Source organism: Myotis yumanensis, unplaced genomic scaffold (genome assembly GCF_028538775.1).
Source record: "Myotis yumanensis isolate MYYU_CA2020_CCGP unplaced genomic scaffold, mMyoYum1.0.hap1 SCAF_7, whole genome shotgun sequence".
NCBI classification, from domain to species: domain Eukaryota; kingdom Metazoa; phylum Chordata; class Mammalia; order Chiroptera; family Vespertilionidae; genus Myotis; species Myotis yumanensis.
This window is the reverse complement of record NW_027223758.1, coordinates 60,519,720-60,540,355: the sequence shown is the minus strand read 5'-3', so window position 1 is coordinate 60,540,355 and position 20,636 is coordinate 60,519,720. Positions and strand designations below refer to the sequence as shown.

At 40.7% G+C, this 20,636-nt stretch overlaps 1 protein-coding gene across 1 annotated transcript in view; it reads left to right on the top strand.

Moving 5' to 3' along the window:
• The window catches only part of LAMA1 (laminin subunit alpha 1), a 155,728-nt gene that overhangs the window by 10,429 nt on the left and 124,663 nt on the right, over positions 1-20,636 (top strand). The window contains exons 2-3 of the mRNA XM_070420638.1: positions 18,370-18,540; positions 19,127-19,239. Of these exons, the coding sequence (XP_070276739.1) occupies positions 18,370-18,540; positions 19,127-19,239 (284 nt within the window). The remainder of the gene's footprint in view (positions 1-18,369; positions 18,541-19,126; positions 19,240-20,636) is intronic.

Genomic DNA, 20,636 nt, shown 5'->3' with positions numbered 1-20,636 from the left:
CTGTACTAGTTACTGTTTATGTGTAAATGGATGTTCATCTTGAGTCAAAGCTGTTTATGTCCTCAGTGAGTAATTGTCATCACACTGTAGTGAAGAACTGGAGGATTTGAAGTCCCTGCATCCAAACAAGTGCTGTATTGGAAGCTTGGGAGTGTAGTCCCAGATGTTGCAAGAAGGGCTGACATTCTGCTATACACAAAGTAGGCTCCTAAACTTGCCAGCTTTTTCAAGATGAAAGCCATGTGTCTGGAGAAAACAGCAGGTAGGGGTATGTACTGAGGCGCTAACTGAGAAGTAAGAAACACAGTAAGTATAGAAGGTGCAACTTAGAACTTAAACTGAAAGACCTCACTGTTCGACAACATATCAGTTAGAGATTTGCAGTTTGCTCAAAATGGGAAACCTGTATTTAACCCCAGTGGAGTGTGGACATTTGGTAAAGGAAGGACATTTGGTTTTTTAGTGTCTTTTTCTCAAAGAAAATACGTTACAGAAGATGTATGTAAATGTGGTTTATTTGAGAGTAACCTATTATTGCGGTCTGGCCTGGGTTCTGATTTCTTTATTACTAACATGTGGAAATAAAGTACACGTTCTCTGCCTATATACCTGGTATCATAATAAAAATATATTACAAGGAAGAACTTAGAAAATAAAAGGGAAGTAATATTAAAACTCTTATTTTAATGAGATAGAGAAAGAGGAAAGAAGAGGAGAGAGAGAGTCTGAAGGGTACTGCTGTGGTGATGAGTGGTGTTGCCTTGACCCTCCTCATCTCTATCAGCTGTTTTCTTCATCAGAATGGGGAGATAGCCCCACCTTCTATGAATGGCTCTGCTTTTGCTCTCAGAGGCTCTCTCTCCATCTGTCACCTAGACCTAGAATCTGGAAGCTCAAATGCAAGGTCCTGAGGCATCCAGGGAACAGATGTCCTGCTGTCCTCTCAGACCCACCTCTCCCCACCTTGTGCAAAGCCATCCCTGCAGGCCCTCTGTGAATAGACACCTGGAGGAGCCTCATCCTCTGCCATATCAGACTGCTCGGAATTCCAGGAACCAGCAGGACTGGGGCTTTAATGGTTGGCCCTCTGTCAGAAATTAGCTAGTGCTATGTAAATGCCCTCCGTTTAAATTTTAACATTATGTTATAACCATTTCACCACGGCTTCAAAAGCATTGTTTTCAATATGAACGAACCAGGCCAGTGGCAGCATCATTTAAGGGGGACAGGGCTGAAAAATCAATCCACTGGTTGGCTTTAATAGATTTCCCTATTGGATGCTCAGTTGACCTTGTTTGTATGTTGTGTCTTTAATTTTGGAGCCATTGAAGGTTCTTTCCTACTTACAGTAAGCCAAACCTTTGTTTTAACTGAAGCACCTCATTCCCTCTAAAAATAGTTGTCAAAGCTCTCCAAGAATTGAGTGCAGGATGGGAAGTCTGGAGTTCTGGTTAAATAGTGACAGAAAGTTGCTGGAATAAGCATGACCTCACTAACCAGTCTGATGATCTTTGTGCCAAGTTTTGGCTGAATTGGCCAACTCTAGAGTGTTAGAACTGGAAAAAAGCCAAGAGATCATTTTTTCTCTTGGACTTCAAGCAGCCACCCCAGGAAGATGCTCAGCCATGAAGCATCTCAGCCCCCCTCCCCCAGACCTACAGAATCAGAATCTGCATTTTAATGAGATCTCCAGGTGACTTGTGTATATAAAATTTGAGAAGTACTTCCTCTTTGCAAGCTTGTGCATAGAATGACATTCTAATATATGTGCATATTTAGGTCATAGTTACTACATTTGTGACTGCTAAGGTTCATCTTCCTCTGTCTTTAATAGTACGGCATTATTAATTCAACCTTAGATCATGTTGATATTTTTCATAACACTGTCCTCATATTGTGTATCTCTGTCACCAGGAACTGTAATGTCTTTTCTACCTTTGCCATGACTATGCTGTGCTTGCAGGAGGGTTTGGGGGGAAAAGTAGAAGGTCTTGCATATATCCTTATTACACTTGTGCTCGTTTTACTTTGGCCACTGTTGAGATTCCACTAACTCCACAAACCACACATAGGATGTCTTTTTATATCATTACCTAAATTAGGATTACTAATATTAAGCAATATTATTATTAAAGAAGGAAGTGTTGGGCACATGGGGTGGGAAACCCAAGTGTCTGCCCTCAACCCAATATATGTTCTGTTGCTCCTCTTGTTTGGGGAGATATCTTTTTGGGAAAGCACTCTTCTTTCCACGTTCCCCACGAGGTTGCACCTGTTTGGGGAATGATTTCCTTTCCAAGGAAATCAGTGCAGGTGGAGACCTCTAGGGTGGCTGTTACCGGTGAGACAACGAGACCTCAGTTCTTGTCTTCTTGAAGGAAAGATTTCAGTCAAGAGACAAAGTGCAGCAGAGCAAGTATGAGTTTGTATTGGCCGTAGCAAAAGCACCCTCAGGACAGTGAAGCAAGGAAGGGCTTAGCATAGAGAAGCAAGAGGAAACCCTAGGCTGGGCTGCTTTGGCTCACTGGGAAGTCAGAGAAAAAGGGGCCTTGGAGACAGGTTCAGGGGGTGAGCCCAGAACAAGCTGCCACTGCCCATTGCTCCCCTGGTTACAAGTCTCCTGGGACCCTGTGAATTTAGGAATTGCCCACCTGTGGGGGAAGGAAAGGGGAAAGGGAATGGTTCAGTGCCTACTGGGTCCTTCATCCAGAGGGTTTTTATTTCTCTCTTGCAGGTGGGAATCTTAGGGGAGGTCCCAGAGAAAGATTTCAATAGACTATTAATCAGCTTTCCAGATCTGCTCTTTTAGGGTCCTGGTCTCTGCTGATTGGTCAGCATCAGGGCAGGGGTCATTAGTCATTATAGCTGGTCCTGGCATCACCCACCTGGGTTTGCTGCTTTTCTGGGCCTGAAGCTTAACTAGAATGGAGGCCTAGGTTATCTCTAGGGAGGAAAGGCCACAGGGTCTAAAGTGCATGACCAGTGATATGAAGATCAGGGGGTCCAAACTGCATGATCATTGATATGTTAGGGAAGGAAAGGTTACCTTGGGGCCAGGTCCTTGTTTTCTCCATTTTACCCCTTGCTAGGCATCCAGGGCTTTCTGCTCTGTGACCTTCTGTACCTGGCCCATCATCTCTGCTCTCTATGTCTGTCTAATTGCCTATCACAGAATTAGCAGAGACTCACAAATTGTGTGACAGAGGAAAACCTGTGGGTCTGTAGTGTGATGGAGGCCAAAAGAAGATAGTGTTTAAGAAAGAGAGAAAGGTCATTTTTGACAAAAGCTACAGTGAGATCAAGTAAACTGAAAGTAAACTGAATGTTGGGTTTGACAAAATGGAAGTTAATGGGGGCCGTGAAAAGGGCAATTTATTGACTTAAAGGAACAGAATTCCAACTGAAGTTGAGTGAAGAGCAAATGTGAGGCAAGGAGTTGGGATACAGTGAACACAAGTCTTATAAATGTCCTTGACATAGTAACAGCTTTTTTTTTTTTTTTTTTTTTTTTAAATTTTATTTTTCGCTTAAAGTATTACAAAGGGTATTACATAAGTGTCCTTTTTTCCCCCCCGCCCTTGACAAACCCCTACCCTCCCCTACCCCCCAGTGTCCTATGTCCACTAGCTATGCCCATATGCATGCATACAAGTCCTTCGGTTGATCTCTTACTCCCCTCCCCCCTGCCCCCCAACTCTCTCTGGCCTTCCCACTGCAGTTTGACAATCAGTTTGAGGCAGCTCTGCCTCTGTATCTATTATTGTTCAAAAGTTTGTAATGGTCTTTATTATCCATGAATGAGTGAGATCATGTGGTATTTTTCCTTCATTGACTGGCTTGTTTCACTTAGCATAATGCTCTCCAGTTCCATCCATGATGTTGCAAATGGTAAGAGTTCCTTCTTTTTAACAGCAGCATAGTATTCCATCGTGTAGATGTACCACAGTTTTCTAATCCATTCATCTACTGATGGGCACTTAGGCTGTTTCCAGATCTTAGCTATGGTGAATTGTGCTGCTATGAACATCTGGGTGCATATATCCTTTCTGATTGGTGTTTCTGGTTTCTTGGGATATATTCCTAGAAGTGGGATCACAGGGTCAAATGGGAGTTCCATTTCCAATTTTTTGAGGAACCTCCATACTGCCTTCCATAGTGGCTGCACCAGTCTGCATTCCCACCAGCAGTGCACAAGTGTTCCTTTTTCTCCACATCCTCTTCAGCACTTGTCGTTTGTTGATTTGTTGATGATGGCCATTCTGACAGGTGTGAAATGGTACCTCATTGTTGTTTTGATTTGCATCTCTCGGATGATTAGTGACTTTGAGCATGTTTTCATATGTCTCTTGGCTTTCTGAATGTCCTCTTTTGAAAGGTGTCTATTTAGATCCTTTGCCCATTTTTTGATTGGATTGTTCATCTTCTTCCTGCCAAGTTGTATGAGTTCCCTATAAATTTTGGAGATTAAGCCCCCATCAGATATGACGTTGGCAAATATGTTTTCCCACGAGGTGGGTTTTCTTGTTGTTCTGCCGATGGCCTCCCTTGCTGTGCAGAAGCTCTTCACTTTGATGCAGTCCCATCTGTTCATTTTCTCTCTAGTTTCAACTGCCCTAGGAGCTGTATCAGTGAAGAAATTGTTTTGGCATATGTCTGAGATTTCGTTGCCTTTGTATTCTTCTAGAATTTTTATGGTTTCCTGTCGTACACCTAAGTCCTTTATCCATTTTGAGTCCACTCTTGTGTATGGTGTAAGTTGGTGCTCCAGTTTCACCTTCTTGCATATGTCTGTCCAATTTTCCCAACACCATTCATTGAAGAGACTATCTTGGCTCCACTGTAGGTTCATGCCTCCTTTGTCAAAAACTAATTGAGCATATTGGTTCGGGCTAATTTCTGGACTCTCTATTCTATTCCACTGATCCACATGTCTGTTCCCGTGCCAGCACCAGGCAGCCCTGAGAACAGTGGCCCTGCAATACAGCCCGATATCTGGCACTGAGATCCCACCTACTTTGTTCCTTCTCAGGATCGTTGCAGCCATTCGGGGTCTTTTTTTATTCCAGATGAATTTTTGGAGAGTTCGCTCCAGATCCTTGAAGAAGGCCATTGGTATTTTAATGGGAAGTGCGTTGAATGTATAGATTGCTTTGGGTAGTATGGACATTCCAATGATGTTGATTCTACCAATCCAAGAACATGGTATGTTCTTCCATCTGTCTATGTCCTCCTCCATCTCCCCTTTCAACGTCCTGTAGTTTTCTGAGTAGAGGTCTTTAACCTCTTTAGTCAAGCTTATTCCTAGGCATCCTAACTTCTTTGGTGCGATGGTAAATGGGATTGTTTTTCTGATCTCCCTTTCTGAAAGTTCACTATTGGTGTATAGAAATGCCTCAGATTTCTTGGGGTTAATTTTGTATCCTGCTACATTGCCAAATTCATGTATTAAGTCTAGTAGCTTTTTGATGGAGTCTCTAGGGTTTTGTATGTATAATATCATGTCATCTGCAAATAAGGACAGTTTTACTTCCTCTTTTCCAATTTGGATGCCTTTTATTTCTTCTTCTTGCCTAATTGCAATGGCTAATACTTCCAGTACTATGTTGAACAGGACTGGTGAGAGTGGGCATCCCTGTCTTGTTCCTGTTCTTAGGGGAAATGGTGTTAGTTTTTGTCCATTGAGTATGATGTTGGCTGTGGGCCTGTCATATATGGCTTTTATTATGTTGAGGTATGATCCTTCTATTCCCACCTTTCTGAGAGTTTTTATCAAAAATGGGTGTTGGATTTTGTTGAATGCTTTTTCTGCATCAATTGATATGACCATGTGGTTTTTTTCTTTCAATTTGTTTATGTGATGTATCACATTTATTGATTTACGGATGTTGTACCATCCTTGCATCTCTGGGATAAATCCTACTTGGTCATGGTGTATGATCCTTCTGATGTACTGCTGGATCCGATTTGCTAAGATTTTGTTGAGGATTTTGGCATCTATGTTCATGAGGGATATTGGCCTGTAATTCTCTTTCATTGTGATGTCTTTACCTGGTTTTGGTATTAGGGTGATGCTGGCTTCATAGAATGAGCTTGGAAGCGTTCCTTCCTCTTGAATTTTTTGTAGTAGTCTGAGGAGGGTAGGTTTTAGTTCTTCCTTGAATGTTTGGTAGAACTCCCCTGTGAAGCCGTCTGGCCCTGGGCTTTTGTTTGCTGGAAGCTTTCTGATGACTGCTTCAATTTCTTCCATAGTTATTGGCCTATTGAGGTTTTTAGATTCTTCCTGATTGAGTTTTGGAATGTTGTATTTTTCTAGGAATTTGTCCATTTCCTCCAGGTTGTCTAGTTTGTTGGAGTAGAGTTGCCCGTAGTATTGTTTAACAATCATTTGTATTTCTGTGGGGTCTGTTGTTATTTCGCCTCTATCATTTCTGATTTGGTTTATTTGGGACCTCTCTCTTTGCTTCTTGGTGAGCCTGGCTAGGGGTTTGTCAATCTTGTTTATCCTTTCAAAGAACCAGCTCTTGGTTTCATTGATTTTCTGTATTGTTTTTTTGGTCTCTATTTCATTGATTTCTGCTCTAAGTAACAGCTTTTTTTAAACATTGGGAAAACTATTATATTTAATGTATGTATCTAATGTATGTATAAACTATTATATTTAATGTATGTAAAGAGGAAGCCAAATTTTAGAAAACAAACACCAAGGGTACTGGGACTCAATATTATTTAGACAGTATTATTTAGCCCAGTCAATTTACATGTTTCTCTTTTATTATATAGGCTAATTTAACTCTGTACTTTTGATGGAAGTATTTAGTTCTTAAATATATTTGTCTACTGTTGGTCTGCAAGGTGAAAGATAGCTCAAATGAGTTATTTGTTTGTAAAATGTCCCTTTAGATATGCAGTAGAATAAAAGAAGCTGTAGTTGGTGGATCGGGGTCATTGTACTGGAGTTCAGGTTGAGGTAGTGACACCATCTCGAATGCAAAATGATTTTATCAGAGGTTCTCAGACACTTGTGAGGATCATCCTCAGTTGAAGCTCCCACTAGGCACTTCCAGGGCCGGCTACGTAATTTGAAGAGCTAATGCACAATGAAAATGTGGGGCCCCTTGTTTAAATTATGAACAATTTCAAGATGGTTTCAGCAGAGCATTAAACCAAGGGTGACTACTGGTCACACACACTTAGGAAGCAGCCCTGGGCCTATTCCTAAATGAGGATGCCAATGTTTCAAAGCATAAGCAAGTAAAATCTATACAATAGAACACAGAGGGGCAGAGGAAAGGTGAAGAAATAACTGAGACCTTTTTTTTTTGCGGGAAAAATTGGTGGTCTTTGGAAGTGTTTGGGCTGATGAACATGTTGAATTGATGTTTTCAGGTATTTCAAGTATGATATAAACAGTACAAATGTTATAAATGATAAAATGTCATGAAACTTCATCATGACTCAACAGGGCTGGTGATTTTCAGTGTCAAGGCTGTCCTTGCTTTTGGACTTTCCTTTAAGAGGAGTTCACTCCTGTAGGGACTTGGGAAGGATATAACATTTAAAAATACATGCGAACTTTAAGCTGCTTTTGTGGTTTGTCTGTGTGCAATTATGATTTCGATCAGGTAGAATTATTTAAATCATTACTCTTCAATAACAATTTAAATTTTTTGGCAACAAAAGAGAACAATTCATGAATTATGTTTTTCTCTGCAACAGAACTTCTATGCTGAATTAAAAGCTGCAGTGTCATGGAATACAAGTATTAAACAAGCCTTTGTGGGAGGAGTAGGTGAACCCTGATAAGGCCCTGTTTTCTACAGACAATGCTTGTGCCTTGCTTGCTCATAGGCTTCTTTATCTCACAGTGAAAACTCTGTCTTTGTCAAGGACATCTTGAGCCCATTGCTATGGAAATGGAAGTCTAGCAAAGCCCTGCTAAGGTCTTTCACTCACCAACCCCTCTGGTTTTTCGGAGATTAATCTTCTCTTCGTTTTCCCATGTGAGAAAAAATAAAATCAACTGTGTTAAAGGTCAGACTCTCAGGAATTTGGATTGACTTTTCCTCACTGTTTGTGTGAGGGTCTTTCTTTCTCTCCCTCTCTCTCCTTCTCTCTGCCCCTCGGCCCCCCTCCCCCCATCCCCTTCTCACTGTGCTGGAAAGGGCTTTGGAATCTCTAGAAGGCTTTTCTTTTACTAACAGCCGTCAATGATTAAGTTGGTTTAGTCCAGAAACTGAGTACTTGCTTTTGTGGCGGGTGGGAGGGAGGGGATGAGAGCAGCCATTCTCTAGTTAGTGCTTCTGTGGGGCTGAAGAGCTAGCTCCATGTCTGCAGGAGACTCAAGCTACCCTCACTTAAAACCCTCCCAAGTGTTAGATTTTTCTTTATTTGAGAAATAAAATAACTATCTGGTAACATTTGGATAATTCTCACTGGCAATGAAAGCCCTGTTTGTTTCGTAATAAACAAGCAAGACTTCCATGTATTTCAACATTAGCTTTGATGTTTTGTTATTTAAACACTCTGAGAATACCGGTATTTGATATACAAAACAAGTTCATTTAGCAGTGATTAAAATGTTTTTTAATTTATTATGTTACATGAAATAGAATTTCTTTAAATATTGTACTCTGGTTATGACAAAGTATTTGGCTTAGGTTTCTCATGGGAAAGGAGCAGAGGAGTAAGGAACCACTTGTTGTAAGAAGTTGCTATCAATTGCTGATCAATCAGAAGTAAAAGTGATGCAGGTGTTCCCAGGGTTCTGGGACCCAAAGGTCACTGACACATTGTGGTTCTTGGCTTTGTGCAGGAAAGTATTCCCAAAGGAGCCAGCATAGAGCTTAAAATGAAAGGGAATTTATTAGTGAAGGAGTGAGACAGAGAGTGGGCTATTCCACCAACAGAGCAGCCTCTCTTTCTTGGGATTTATTTCTTTTATTGAAGCCCATTTAATTGAAGGACAGGGCATTCAACAAGGGGGAGGAATATTCAGGTTTTTTCGAGGGGAGGGGAAGAAAAGGGTAGAGACCTCTCCAAAGAGCTCTGTTTGGCCATTTTGGGTCCTTATATGGGTTTTCTTTTCAGATCATGGTTGCTCAGGGGGTGTGTTTAGTATGCTAATGTATTACAATGAGTGTATAATGAGGTGAAATTAGTTGCCATGTCAGATTAAGCTTGACTTCTGCCAATTCTAAGCCAAAAATCTGTGCCTAGCCGGCCCCAAGTCCCCAACTCAGCCTCACGTTGGGCTCGGCCCTGGGTGAGTCTGAGAGGGATTGGTGGAGGATTAGGAAAGACAGACAAGAGAAGAAAGCTGGGCGCTAGGTGGGACGCTGCCCTCTCTGATGGAGAGACAGTGCCACAGCCTGCAAGTTGAGTCTTTATTTTATAGTCAGATTCCATGAGGCAAAGTAAGGGTGTGGTTACAAAGTTCTCGTGGGTGGGTTTCGAATCTACTCAATTACATGCACCTGATCAAGCTTTGTTTACTTGCTGCACCTCCCATAGCCTATATCACCCAGCCACGTGGGGCTACAGGTTCAGACCATAAGGTCAAGCTTACAATTATAGCCTTTGGCTATAATTGTGCTGGGAGGGCTTTGCCCTCCAAGCTGGGACTTGCACGTGGCCATGAGAGGACTGTGCTCTCTCATTAGTCCGAGGCTTGAACCTGTCCAAACGCTGTAGCTGCTCCCCACAAAAATCTGTTCGGGGTTGATATTACTATCCCCTTATCAGTCCAACCATTTCACCATACATTCTCTCTCTAAAGTAGGAAAACAGTTTTATTTATGCTTATGTTTCAAATACATCTACTTCAAAATATACATATTTGTATTGTTTTCTGTAAAAATAAAAGTTTGAGTTAGGAGGATAAATTTTGCTACAGCTTGTTAGTGGACTCCTGAATATATTGGGGTTGGAGATGCACTATGATAAGGAATTTCCATTTAAACCCTCCCCTGTCTGTACCCTTCTCTCCTTTTATGAGTGCCCACCATTCTCAGCATTTAGAGGGAATGTGTCCCTAAAATATGTTTGAATGCCAAATGCAAGAAGCCAAATGATAACTTACATTTCATGATAGTGATTTTGTTTCCTGAGAGGGAGAGGTTAAAGGTATCATGAAAGTTCTGGTTCAGGCCACCTGGGTGATATGGAGGACTCATTTTTCATTTAGTTCTGAGCTGGAGGCAGCTGCTGCTCCAGGCCCACCTGGTCAGGTCACTTGGGAGCACAGCAGGACATGAACTCTTAGATTGGCCTGAGTCCCTCTCAATCACCTTCACAATCTACCTGCATCCAAAGGCCAGGGACCTCCTGGAACTAAGTTCCTAGAAGAAGAGGTGGGGAAAGGAAACTAACAGTGACCTATACCATTAGCTCCTCTCTCACCTTAATGGTTAACCAAAGCACTTTCCCTACCAGCGTTCTTGACCTTTTGGTGCTCTTTGGCAAAGCTCACAGACCTATTCATAGCATGTTTTTAAATGCATAAAAATATATTATAAAGAAATTCAAATATGTTAAAATGAGTGCTACCTATGCATGGCTATCTCCTTGTCACTTTTGAGGTAACTCTTCCAGTGTCACCTTCTCAGAGATGCCTTCATTTGTCAGCTTGGAGAACAATGAAAGAAGATTGTGATGGACAAATGTGCAATTAACTTACAGGGATTCAACAACATAGAGAGTGTTTCAAAGGCAACTTAGACAGAGTAATAAGTTAAAAAAAAGAGAAAGGCTGGGAAGGAGGTTGGGAGGGGCGACTTATGTGAGAAGATCTAGCAGTTCTGCTCAGCCTTCTTGCGGTTCATCCCCGGAGTGAGTGTGAGGGGAGCCTGCATTCTGTCTCCTCCATGCCTCTCTCATGATGCACATCACCGGCTGAGTGTGTTCCTTGCATTTAAAGGTAGATACTTTCCTTACTCGGTGGCCCTTATATGCAAACCAACTACTTCATCCAAAATTTAATCACAAGGACAGATACACAAATACATGAAATATAACCATAAAAGTCTAATTATAGTTGAGAAAATTTGTATTAGTGATCTCCACTGATAATATGAAAATAATAATAGCAATTCTTTATTAAGCTCTTCAGATATTGTACTAAGCTTTTTACCCACATCATTTCATTTAATGCTCACAAAAATCCCCAGGCACTATGTTTCTCATTGCATAAATAAGGAGAGTGACAGGTAAAGCCCCTTAGCTGGCAAGTGGTAGACCTGGAATTCAAACTAGGGGGCTGTCTGACTCAAAAGCCATTGTTCCTACTACTTACCCAACACCACCTGGTTCCATAGGCACTAATAATTCTGACAGAGTTCATATAAAACACCTGATTGGAATAATGGACATTTCTATTTTAAGACTGGACAGGTTAGATATTAAATATGCCATAGGAAATAGAACTTAACTGTTTTGAAAGAATTCCATATCACACACACACATACACACGTGTTGAAAAACAAAATTCAAAATTTTAAAGATCTTATTGGTTTTATTCAGTGATTCATGAATCAGGCAGCATTCAATCTAATAAAAATAAGCTTGGATGAGCTGTATGAAATGAAAGGGTTTTTATAGGCAAAAGAGAGTGGGAACAAGGAAGTTATACTGGGCAAAAAGACAGGTTGGTTATTGCAAGATTGCTTTCCTTTTAGAGGATGGCAAGGGTCTATCCACAGATTACCTGACTAGTGCTGATCAGGCAATTCCTGCATGACTGGTTTAGGATTCCATTTCTGGGAGAGCTAGAAACTGTAATTAAGTTTTGGTTTGGCGACATGGGATTTTAATAGGAGCCAACTCCATTTGGGGCTAACTGTGTTTTGTTGTTTCTGTTTTGTTTTGTTTTTTATCACTGAGGAGTAAGCAAGAATCCAGAAAGGGCTATTGCCATAAGCTTAGATGGGAAGCACAGCCAGGCTCTGAGGGTCCTTCAGCTTGGGATCAAGGTCGTATGAGACATCAGTTGTTTCTCTTCTGCTCCTCATCAGGTGGATGTCCTGAAGAGGGACTTTCAAATAAGCAAAGAAAATAATGCTATTTTATGTTTCTATTTGGTTATTTTATCCAAGAAGATTAACTCTCTTTGCCATTCTGTACATTCATTAAATGGGAAAAAAGCTATTCTTAAATTATTTTCCAAATAATGAGAGAGAGAAGTAAAATTCTAGAATCATAGTATCTGAGGAAAAATGGGTTCATAGAGGCACTCATTTAACAATTGAGGAAATAGAGGCTCTGAGAGGTTGACTGGCCAGGCATATTGTTGGTTAGTGGTGGAGCCAGGATGACAATCTAGATTTAGGCTCCTGCTTTGTGCACTTGCTGGTAATCCAAGACTGTGAGAGAACATTTCATTCATTTACTCATTTTTTCATTCAGGTCCCAGATATAGGACATTCACAGGGCCAGAGGCTGGCCTAGAGCAAACAGAACAGGATTCTGCCCTGAAGGAACTCATGTGTTAATAGAGAGTTGTTTATATTTTTTTGGAGAAGGATAGTGAGGGGAGAAGAACTGGGGGGAGACTGATCAGCAAGTTAATGATCTCTGTATAAATGGTAAGTGCAGGGAGAGGGCATGCTGATGTAAGGCAGGACAAAAGAAGAACATTTGTATTAGCCTGGAGTTCAGGGAAGACCTGGGCTTAGCTTGAAGGATGAGTAGGGAATGAACAGATATATGAAAGGTGCAGAGGAAGGAAACTGAAATCGATTTGAAGAGCAATGAGGAGCCATATAAGGATTTTAGACCTGTTCTTGCCTGGGCACATGCCCTCATACTCCTGCCTGGGTTATGCCCAACTGAATTTCTTATTCTAGATTCTCTCCTTGAATCTATTTTTAAGTATTGCTGCATTTTTAATATTATACTTATCAGAATATATTTATAGATGTCTGTCTTTCCCTCCTGCTTGTAAGAAGAGTCTTGGGGTAGGAATAGCCCAGCTTCTTCATCTTGGTGTCCCAGGGTGATGCCTGGCATAGTGCTGTGCACCTAAGAGGCTCTCATTAAAAATGTATTGAACTTTTTTTTAAGAGTTCATGTTTTTAAAGTATCTTTATTTATTTCAGAGAGGAAGGGAGAGAGAGATATCATCGATCAGCTGCCTCCTGTACACCCCCTGGGGATTGAGCCCACACCCCAGGCATGTGCCCAGACCCGGAATCGAATCATAACCTCCTGGTTCATAGGTTGACGCTCAACCCCAGAGCCACACCGTCTGGGCAAAAAATTTATTGATCTTAATACAACGCTCTCACCTGCTTTTTACGACATATGAATATGTTGCTAAATGTGAATTCAGGCATCCTTTAAAAATTTGTCATTAGAATACCTGAGATATTATTAGAATACCTTAACTATTAGAAATTTATGTCATTAGAATATCTAAACTATATTTTTAGAGTACTTTGATGTTATATTCTGGAAGAGTATTAAATGTTTCTAGGATTTCTCACTAACTAATGCCATTTGTAGCTGTTTGAGGTCCTGCTTTTGTTGTTCAATAAGGTGATACCATATTTCAAAGAGAGTTCTGGAAACAGGATAGTTTATTTGTAATTGCAGTCTTCCCTAATCAATTTATAGATATTTACATGATAAGTGGGTGAGATTAGGGAAGTGAAAGTTGTAATTATGGGGGGAAAAAGAATTTGAATGTTTTTTAAAAGTCACAAGTTTCTCAATTCAGAAACTTTAAATTCCTATTTTTTTCAAATATCTTCATGGATTGAACAAGTAACTTTGACTGTTTTTCAGAACAAAAACTCCTGACACCAGAAGCCACTTTTATTATTCAATCTTATAAAATATTCATGATCTTTAATTTCATGCTGAGAAAAAATGACCTGAAATATCACCACACATCCTTTAACTAAGAATTGCAAATCATTTTTACCCCATAACATCAAATGATATGGATTAGGCAAATAGTGTTTTGTAGAACTTGCGTTGTTTTTTTTCCCCAAAATAGAAAAAAACTCATTAGAAAAAACTTTCGCTTCTCTTGTACACAAATACATCGTGAAGGCCCTGAGCCATTGGCCCTGAATCATTTCAGAAACATTGATAAAGAAGGTGCCCTGAGCCTCAGGGCTAGTCAGCATTATATATACTCTCTTTTAAGTTGGTGAAGAGATTTTCTACTGGGAAAAACCCAGAAGCCTCTAAAAATGAATTATTCAACTATCAAAGTCTCTCAGCTGAAATCTTTGGTAATTGTGTGTAGTAGCATTTTTGTCAGCTTTGTGGCAATTTTTCATCTAACAGTAATAAATGAATTTCTAGCAGATTAATGTGATCCTGAAATGCATTTAAGAAAACCAAATGTGTTCAGGCTGTGAATAAAGGATTTTTTTTTTTTAAGCTACTGGTGAATGAGAAGGAATTTATTTCATGCTCCATGGAGTTTGGCCTTATAAAGTCTTTAGCTACTAGTTAAATACAGGGATAGAAAAATGATTCCACTGTGTGCTCTGAATGGGGGGAAAAGACAAATTAGTATTCCAGTAACTAAAGTAAATAATGTCTCTCAACAAAAATGTGTCATCTAATTTATTAAGTGACAGCTAAGTAATGGTAAAACTTTCACGTGTGTCCTGCAACAGCCCTCCTTCTGCCTTTGATTTTTACATGTAAAATCAAACTTTTGTTCTTGGTAGGTTCTTGATCCCAGCGCCCTTTCTCACCCTTTGATTTCCCATCCTTCCTCCTAGTTGAAGCTCACATAGTTTCCCTTTAATTGAAATATTTCGGTTGTCTTTGAAATGATTCAGCAACCTGGGGGACTTCTTAAAAGAATTCTTTTTAAAACATGTTTTCTCCAGTACATATTTCTAACTTTCTTTCATCTTCTAGCAGATGTGATCATATGCAACCAGGAATAATAATAACTATGAAGAGTAAATGTAATATATATAAGGAATAATAATTTTAGTAAATAGTTTTTATTCAAATACTAGTATATCTGAGAAGAAAGATTTATTTAATTCTAGGGAAAGATAACCAGGGTATATTTTTGAAATTAATTATTTAAAGTTATTTTTTTACATAGCCATGCTGACAAAGGAATTTATCTTTTATTTTTAATTTAAAAAAAGCATACTTAGAATACCAGCAAGGTAAGGAAATATGGAAGTTCTTTACAGCCTTTCTAGGGCAAGAATTACCTGATACTGATTAGTACAACTGAAATACTATTTTTATGTCCACATTTGGCCTTCCTTTTCTCAGGGATTCAGAGCATAGACTCCTGAGAACAGCAAGCAGGGTGCCCTCAAGACTGCCCCACCCCTATCACCCCCACTCCTTCCAGTAACTCAAGGTCTCCTGGATGGGAGGGAGCCCTGGGCAGAAAGTGGGGAGTTCTCTTGATGTGGAGCAACTGGAGGGGAGAATAAAGAACAGTGGGAGCATTTGTCAATTTATCTGGTGAAGTGTTTGTTGATAGAAAAATGCATTGTTAAATCAGTACCGGTGACCTTGGCTTCTCTCCCTTGCTTGGCTAGCCTGCGGAAGGGAATGGAGAGAGTTGATTGTACTGCAAATCTAAATGCATACATGTGCTTCAGAGCCAGGAAAACATCACTTAGGTATTCGGATAAAAAAGACACCACAGTTTAAAACCATATTGTATTTGCAATTGTTAACTCATAAGATACATTCGAACTAGATAACTAGAATGTTATGGTCATAAACGATGGAGAAAATTAATATTTATCTCAGTATCAAACAATAAATATCAGCTCCTTCTGCCATTTAAGTATCACTCCCAAGAATTACATGTCACTTCAAGAAGTAGATCATTCCATAAAGTGTAAGTGTCTAACTAGTGGTTGATAGAAATAATAATTTGGGCCCAGCTGGAGTGGCTCAGTTGGTTGAGCATTGTCCTGTGCACTGAAAAGTTGCCTGTTCAATTCCCAGTCAGGGCACATACACAGGTTGTGGTTCGATCCCCAGTCACATATAAAAGGCAACTGATCGATGTTTCTCTCTCACATCGATGTTTCTCTCTCTCTCTTTTTCTCTCTCTCTTTCTCCTCCCCCCTCCCTCCCTCTAAGCATGTCCTCAGGTGAGGATTAATAAGCATAAGTAATGGACACAAGACACTGGGGGGTAGGGGAGGCCGGGGGAAGGTCAAGGGGGTGGGGGGAAAAAAGGAGACATATGTAATACTCTTTGTAATACTTTAAGCAATAAAACAAAATTTAAAAAAAAATACTAATTTGGGGAACTGCATAATTAAAGATAAAGATTCATCTGTTTCCTCATAAAGGCTTTTTGATTAAAAAATAAATCCCTTTAAAGGAATATGATAAAAATGAAAAACTTTAAGTTAAAAATGAAAATATAATATAACATATTAAAGATAGTATATGATGTGTCTGTGTTATGCTCCAAAATTAATAATTAATGCTCTAACATACAAATATCCAATTACTATTTTCTATTGAGAAGCTAAGGGACTGTTGACTTGAATAGGGTCATTCTGCTGTGATAGAACTACTAATAGGTAGCTCTGTTTTATATGGAAAGTCTTTGAAAGACTAATAAGTTACTTTTTAGCCAGTCAGAGAAAGATAAATATCACATGATCTCACTCATTTGTGGAATATAATGAACAACATACACCAATGAACAAAAATAGAACCAGAGACATAGAAGCATCGAACAGACTGTTCAAACTATGAGGGAAGGTGGGACTGGTGGGGGTTAAGAGATCAACCAAAGGACTTGTATGCATGCACATGAGCATAACCAACGGACACAGACAGGGGGGTGAGGTCATGTGCTGGGGGGTGGCAGCGGCTGGGGAGTGGTCAATAAGGGAAAAAGGAGACTCATGTATTACTTTAAACAATAAAGAATTTAAATTAAAAATATAAAAAGATAAAAAAATAAAGATGGCTCACTTTTAAAAAAAGTTACCTTTTTTAGGTAGATGGCAAGTCTTTAAATTTAGGAACTCTTACAAAAATAATCATTTTTATTTTATAAATTAAATCATTAAAATATTTATAATAAAGATTATTGACAAGATTAAGCAGTACCTAAAAAAAATAAAAGTCGAAGACATGAATTCCTTCCATATTACTAACGTTAGATTGTGCTTTTAAAAAATTTCACTGGAAAGGAAATATTTCAGAAATAACACTGACTCTATATTCTTTATAAAGAAAGGATTATCTTCTGTGATCTTTGAAGATCAACTTCTAGTAAATTAGAAAAACCCCACTTAGCTAAGACCCCACCTTTCAATACTCTATCTCCATTCACGATGCCCTTTCATGTAGAAGCCTCTTTAACATCCTGTACATGTGCTTTCTGGGTCTTCATAGAATCTCACTGCTATTATCCCAAGATAAAGTCAAATCTCTAAAGAACCTAATGGAGGTATTTTTCGCACAGTCATCGAAAAATTGTTTTCTGAATAATTTGGACCAGCTGCTTAAAGATAAAATTCACTGGAGACAAAAGAACTGTACAAAGGCAAAGATTACTACTGAATTGAAGAGAATTTGGAAAAAAATAGATCTTTGTGCTCTCAAGTTTTACTCACCAAAGAAAAGAGGCCAGAAAGGAGGAGGAGAGAGAAAAGTATCCTGGGTAATGATAGGAGAGACCTTGTAAGTGCTGGCAGAGGCGACTGGAACAACATGGGAAGGAAATGGATGCCCTTCTTTTAAGTGAAAGGTGTTTGAATCTCATTGGCATATATGTGCACTGGATCATTTGAAACTTCTTAAAATCTATTTTCCCAACATTTCATGAAAAATTTGCATCAGAAAAGCAGAAAGAACTGTACAGTGAACATCTATCTTCCCACTGAGAGTCTACAGTGAGCATTTTACTCCACTTTGTTACCTGTCTGTCCCTGTAACCATCTCTGCCTACCCATCAATCCAGCTTATTTTTTGGTGCATTTCAAAGTGAGTACACTTTACTCCTAAACTGTTCAGCAATTACACCAACATTTTTTATGATTTTCTAAAATTGAGGCAAAATTTACGTAGAGTGGGACATACCAATCAACTCAAATCTCATGCCTTCTATGATTTTTCACAATAGCATCGTATGATTTTATTACCTCAGAAAGTTTCCTCGTGTTCCTTCATAGTAAATCCCCACCCTCTGCCACTGCTGGTCAGAGTTTCTTCTCGTAGATGAGTTTGTCTTGTCCTAGAATTTCATATAAATGAAACCACTATGTAACTGCTTTTGTGTAAGACTTCCTTCACTCAGCACATAGATTTCCAATCTCTGATTCACCTGAAAAGTGAGATGAAGTAACCCTATCCTTTTCTATTTCAAGTGGCTGAACTGATTTGGTGAATTTTCACTTTCAGGCCTGTTTCCTGCCATTCTCAATCTTGCCAGCAATGCTCACATCATCACCAATGCCACCTGCGGTGAGAAGGGGCCTGAGATGTTCTGCAAACTCGTGGAGCACGTGCCCGGTCGACCTGTGCGAAACCCCCAGTGCCGGATCTGTGATGGCAACAGTGCCAACCCCAAAGGCAAGTGTTGCTCCTTCTACTTGGAAGTACCCGTGGGAATCTATATGTTTTGAAATGATTATGAAGTATTTTATTAGGAAACCGTGAGAACTGTGTCAACCTTCACTGCTATTCATTTCCATTAGCATACAGTTTAGAAGTTAAAAATTTTAAACCAAAAGCTGAGAGGTATGCATATTTTTATTCCTCTTATATTTTTATTTTTTATAATTTTGTTTAATTACAGTTGATATGAAATATTATATTAGTTTCAGCCACTATAGAACGTAGTATGGAGGTTCGTAAAAAAATTATAAATAGAATTACCATATGACCCAGAAGTTCCACTTTTGTGTATTTATCCAAAGAAACCCCGAACACTAATTTAAAAAGGCATATGTATCCCTACGTTCATTGCAGCATTATTTGCAATAGTTAAGACTTAGAAGCAACCTAAGTGCCCATCGATAGATAAATGGGTAAAGATGATGTGGTACATATATACAGTGGAATATTGCTCAGCCATAAAAAAGAATAAAATCATGCTATTTGTGACAACATGGATGGATCTAGAGGGTATTATGTTTCTTTTTTTTTTTTTTAACAGAACGCCATCCAATATCAAATGCGATAGATGGCACCAATAACTGGTGGCAAAGTCCCAGTATTCAAAATGGGAGAGAATATCACTGGGTCACAATCACTTTGGACTTAAGACAGGTAGGTAAGGCAAGAACTGTTGAAGAATATCTATGGGTTGTTGACCTTTGGGAAAGTCTGCCTTATTTCTAACCATGTTTACGTTCTGTTCTCACTGTTTTTCTGCAAGGTGAAGTTCAGCGATATACAAAAGTAGTCCATGGTACCATTGCTTGTCACATTTCTCATTCCCAGGAATCTTTGAGAAAATGAGTGAAATTTTTTTCAGTGGGGTTTGATGTTCTTAGAAACTAAGTCAGCAGGGCCTATGTCAGACTGTGTACTAGATGACGACAGACACATCCATGTGTTTTCTGCCTTTCAAGCTTATTATCTTGCTACTAGAGTTCTGGTGCACGAATTCATGCACAGTTGGGGTCCCTCGACCTGGCCAGCAATTGGGCCCGATCGGGGCTGTCTTGCCTAGTCCATATTGGGGTGATTGGGGTTGGCTGGCTGGGGGGTGGGGGAGACTGCAGGAGGTTGGCCGGTCAGGGGGAGGGACTGTGGGACATTGGCCGACCTTGGGAGGTTGGCAGTGGGAGCGCACTGACCATCAGGAGGCAGCTCCTGCGTTCAGTCCTTTGGTCGTTTAGGCTTTTATATATATACTAAAGGCCCGGTGCACAAAAATTTGTGCACTCAGGGGGGAAGAGGGGGTTCCTCAGCCCGGCCTGTGCCCTCTCGCAGTCTGGGACCCCTCGGGAGATAATGATCTGCTGGCTTAGGCCTGCTCCTGAGTGGCAGAGGGCAAGCCCAATCCCTAGGTGCAGCCCCTGGTCGGGCTCAGAGCAGGGCTGATTGGGAAGTTGGGGCACCGCCCCCTGTCATGCACAGAGCAGGGCAGATTGGGAGGTTGCGATGCCACCCTCAGTCACGCTCAGGGTAGGGCTGATTGGGGGGTTGGGGCACCGCCCCCTGTCACACTCAAGGCAGGTTCAATGGGGAGGTTGCGGCGCCACCCCCTGTGATGCACAGAGCAGGGCCAATCAGGGGGTTGGGGCGCTGCCCCCTGTCACTCACAGAGCAGGGCCCATCAGGGGGTTGGGGCACTGACCCCTGTCACTCACAGAGCAGGGCCAATCAGGGGGTTGGGGCACTGCCCCCCCCCCTCATCATGCACAGAACAGGGCCCATCAGGGGGTTGGGGAGCTCCCCCCTGTCACGCACAGAGCAGGGCCCATCAGGGGGCTGGGGAGCTCCCCCCTGTCACGCACAGAGTAGGGCCGATAGGGGAGTTAGGGCACCGCCCCCTGTCACCCACAGAGCAGGGCCAATCAGGGGGTTGGGGCGCCCCCACTGTCACACTCAGGGCAGGGCCGATGGGGAGGTTATGGCTCTACCCCGTCACACACAGAGCAGGGCCCGTGGGGAGGGGGGGTTGGGGCACCACCCCCTGTCACACACAGAGCAGGGCC